Raw genomic sequence first — 4,843 nt, 5'->3', positions numbered from 1 at the left:
TTCGGAAAAAAAAAAAAAAAAAAATGAATTAATTTGGTGGATTAATCGACACGTGTCAGTGAAAAAAATGTGCACCATCTTTCTAGGATGCTAGAATTAACTCGTGTCGACGAACTATGTGCCTCTGGATTTCCACGTCGCTTATTCAAGGTATCTCCCAAATTTCTTCATTAACATCACCTAAGATTGTCGCAACGAGTTCGTTCACGCGATAAATACTCGATTCTTCACTCGTAGGATCAGCTGATCATCCGGAAAAGGAAATTTCTAATCTCTTCTTCTTCTTCTTCTTCTTCTTTCTTCTTTCAACTTTTCTCGTCGTTTATTTATCTCTCTTTCCTCGTACTATCCTCTTTGTTCTTTTCAAGTTTCGTGTTTCGAATCACTCTCTTCTGATTCGATATGAAATTATCTTCTTATCTCGGCCTTGTTATTACACATCCTTTCCTCAATTTCTCAAGGTGAATCGAATTGCACACATTGCTCGAAAGAAAATCTTTGTTATCCAATTTTTTTTATTTTTCTTTCTGTCTTGCATAATAATATATCGATTAAAATATTTATCTATTATCCTCCATTGACCTTCATAGATACAAAAATTAAAATAATTGGAATATTCAAAGTTTATATATGGCTGACAAGTGGGATTTGTTAAATCTTATTTAATTTTTAATTTAATCGAAAAATTAAGTTTATCATCGATTTTCTATTAAAAAAAAAAAAGTGCAATTCGATCTGCGTCTGACCATTCATTTTTTTTCTAAATTATTTTTAAACTTGCAAACTTTTCAGATCCCGTTTCATCATCGTACACATCTACTAAATATACACTTATCGAATATCAACCGTCCAGTAGTGAATTTCGATACCGTGTTTTAGAAAATGTTACTGAACGAATGATTCGAAAAAGAAAAGTAGACGCGCGCGTGTGTGGAAAGTATTTATCGATTTTCTTTTTTTCTTTTTTTTTTTTCAATTTGAAAATACTCGATAAATTAATCGTGAGAAGATCAAGCGATGAAAACGTAGATAAGGGAAACACTTGAAAAAAATCTTTTTATCACTTCAATATACAAATAGAAGATTCTTCAGATTGGAGTCAAAATAGAAGAAATCGAGAAAAATTGGAAAAATTACGTTGAAATTTCTAATATTGAATTTGAAAATTTTTTTATTATTATTATTCTTCTTGATTGAACTCATATTTCCAATTTCGTTTGGACGCTCCTTTCCGTACGTAACTTTATTTTAATCATAAAGTTGCTTCATCAAATTCAAATTTTGAAAAAAGGATTGAATATTTAACGGATTGAATAATCACCACTATCGCTGATTTTAATATAATTGTAGGAAATTTCACAAATGGAAAAAGGAACGAAAGACGTGTTCTTAAGAAAAAGTAAGAAACATTTTCCACCGATGTTTATCACGAAATTATACCATTATCGTAAGGATAATGATCGTTAATTTTTCAATTTCAATACAAATCCGACGTAACTTTCTCCTAGAAATTTCGATCTTTTCTTCCATTGCATAATTAACAACATTCCGAATCATCAGAGATAATTACCATTATTATTCCCTGATTCGAATATTTCGATTCTTCTCATCGATTCATCTTCATCAACTTTTCAACCTGTTTCCTGGACACCGCGATTTAAAGTCGCCGACTTATTTTTCCTCGAAGAAAAACACGCATTCATAAATATCAAACGTTTAACATTTGCAATAAACACACACACATACACACATATAAATCTGGAATTTCAAAAAAATTTCAAAAAATTGTTCGAATTTGTACTCATTTCTTTTTTACCTCGAGAAAAAAATTATTATCGAAATCAAACATTTATTGCATCCCAAATATCGTCGAATCAAATTTCCAAGAATTTCATTCAAACCTGAAGATTCTATCTCGTTGGATAGATCACGCGCGGCGATGTTTCGAAACACACCATCGTCCGGCAACGATGAACGAAAATGAATGATTCTTCGAACGAAACGCAGCGATGTTAATCACATCGCGTTACGTCATTTCGGTATCGGTAAAAGCGTTCCACGTGTCGTGGGATCGACACGTAAGCAAGCTGTTAACGCAACGGCTCGAACGTGTGTTCGAAATGTCATAAAAATATGAAATTGTCTGTCGGCTGAGAGAGAGAAAGAGGCGCGATTAATGCCTCCTCGACTGTGATCTTACCTTCGATTCGTTACCCGTCTAATCATTATAATTCTTCCTCGAGCGATCGCGAAATCGCGGGAAATTTATTTACTTATTTGTCCCTTTGTTACGAGACCGAAATATTCGAAGGAAAAATCGAAGAGATTCGAGAAAAATATTTCGAGACGAACGTTGTTCGGAAAGCAATTTCGTTTTTTCGAGGTTCGAATTGAAAACCAGTTTTCAAACACTGTTAATACACTTTCTCCATAGACTTGGCGTATCTTTTTTCTTCTCTGAACATTATTCTTACCTTTTCGATAATAAAAAAGTAAAATATATTCCTTTCGATCTTGTATCTTGTTATCATCGCACGAAAAACACAATCCCACAGAATCGAACGAATTTTTCTTACAAATAAACCATGAAATATATAGTTAACTCTCGAAATATGTAATAATAACACGATTTAGAACGAAGTTGGCTGGATAAACGTTCGACTAGCGACACTCGCGTGAAAAAACTACTTTCCGAACGATCCAAGAATTTCTACTCTAAAGTGAAGTTGGCTGGATGAACGTTCGACTAGCGACACTCGCGTGAAAAAACGAAACTACTTTCCGAACGATCCAAGAATTTCTACTTTAGAATGAAGTTGGCTGGATGAACGTTCGACTAGCGACACTCGCGCGAAAAAACGAAACTATTTTTCGAACGGAATAGAATGGAATAATTTTCTCGAGAATTACACGTTTTATCACGCATAATTCCAATTCCCTAGATCGGTATTAGGCGTTCAATCTCCTTTCTATTCAAGAAAGCTCTCTCCTCGTTCCATCGAGACGATAAACCGCGGCAAATAATTACGTAATTAAACAACGACTAGAATCTTACCGTAATAACACGAAATCTTGATTCGAGGAAAAGAACTAATATCCGATCGTCCATTAATATTCCAAACCGATTCGACGATCCCATATCTCTCCCAATCTCCCATTAATCGAACGACATTAAAAAATTAATTCGATTCGATCTCTTCCCATATTCGAAAACTCGCAAAAATAAAATAAGAAAATTTTAACTCGTTCGAAATTTCCAAACGGAAAATCCAACTTTTTCCCCGAGCAGTTCTCGAAAACAAAATTATTGGAAAATTATTTCCAAAAAAGATCGTTTCGACTCGTTCACACGTTGCAACCGCGCCTCTGAGAGCGCAAAAGAAAGAAACTGGCTGGTCCCCAGAGGGTGGATTATTGGCGGACAGCGGTGGTGTCATGGGGGACGATGTCGCGGTGGTGGTCGGCGATGGCACCCGCGTGAACACCACCCCCCCGCCCCTTTGCCAGGCCCAAGAGAGCCAGCAGGATCATCGCCGCCGTTACCCCCGCGAACAGCCGGAGATAGAAAGGTATCGGGAGCAGAGGGAGGAGTTGGAGGACCTGTTGTGCTTCCAAAGGGGGCCCGAGCAGGAGATGGTCGCCCAGGATATGGCGCAGAGCTACGCTCACCTCCTCCACCAGCCCCCCCCTGGCCGGGAACACCAGCAGGAAGAGTTTATCTCGTTGGACGAGCTGCAGTCGAGGATCCATCAGGACAATCGAGGTGGTGGCCAGGTTCCCGCCATTTTGTCGGCGCCCTACCAGCAACAGCAGCATCAACAGGGGAGTTACTATAGTCTCTCGGCTGTTCAAGAGTAAGTGGAAAAAATAAAAGAGAGAAAAAAAGAGAGATTGTCGAGTACATGCTCGAGTACATGTTTTTCTCTTGTTGTACGACTCTGTGTGTTGCTTGTACGTTCCAGTTGGAATATTTTCAATCAATTTTTAGCTTTCGTTTTGTAAATAGATAAATTAATCATCGAGAGGAGAAAGAGTCGTAATAAGAAGAAAATTATTCGTCGATCGAATCGGTCTGATCGGCAGACGAGTTAAACGGCGGATATATGGGAATATGATGGTTTCGTGACATAACCAGACGCATAATAAGACGATTATCTCGCGTTGCTTTGGCTAGCCTCGAATCATCCACGTGATCTCGTTAATCGTTGCTGGATTCCTCGTGGATTTCGGTCGAACATTCTACAACTTCTCGCTCGGTAAAAGAGATCAATTTTCCCTTTTCTTTATCCGTAGAATAAATTTAACAATATGAAATTTTCTTCAAACGAGATATCCAATTACTTCAAATGGCAGAAGCCACCAACTTTTCAATTTTTCCTTTCCGTTTTACGTGATAATTTGAGCGATAAGAAAAATCGCACAATTGAAAAGTGAAAAAAGAAAAATTTTTCGAACGATCTTTTCTTTTGAAAATTATTATTATTATTATTATTATTATTATTATTTTATTTTCGATATTTACAACAACGAAACAATGAATGAGATCACGCTCGACAGTTTGTCACGTGATTATACGTTCAAACAATGGGGAATCTCGAGGAGGGAGAAACATTCTTTCGCGGTTATAAATCGAGATTAATACCACACACTTTTCACGGAATACCATTTCACTAAACAACACTTGGGACGATGATATTTTATAAGCTGTTATCAGCTTATTAAAAGGTTCACGGATCACGCTTCCCTTTTAGGTTATGTGACGGACGGAGTTGAAAATTTCGTAATAATTCAAAAGAAAAAGAAAAAAAGTTAATTGAGAGAAACCTAAGTAGAGTTTCGATTC

The 4,843-nt window shown here is 36.8% G+C and overlaps 1 protein-coding gene across 1 annotated transcript in view; it reads left to right on the top strand.

Moving 5' to 3' along the window:
- LOC102672007 (aryl hydrocarbon receptor nuclear translocator-like protein 1) overlaps positions 1-4,843 on the top strand; it is a 43,379-nt gene that overhangs the window by 1,654 nt on the left and 36,882 nt on the right. The window contains exon 2 of the mRNA XM_031509472.1: positions 3,404-3,854. Within this exon, the coding sequence (XP_031365332.1) occupies positions 3,404-3,854 (451 nt within the window). The remainder of the gene's footprint in view (positions 1-3,403; positions 3,855-4,843) is intronic.

This window comes from Apis dorsata, unplaced genomic scaffold, assembly GCF_000469605.1.
Source record: "Apis dorsata unplaced genomic scaffold, Apis dorsata 1.3 scaffold_156, whole genome shotgun sequence".
Taxonomy (NCBI): domain Eukaryota; kingdom Metazoa; phylum Arthropoda; class Insecta; order Hymenoptera; family Apidae; genus Apis; species Apis dorsata.
Note: the sequence above shows the minus strand (reverse complement) of the source record. Positions and strands in the feature narration are given on the sequence as shown.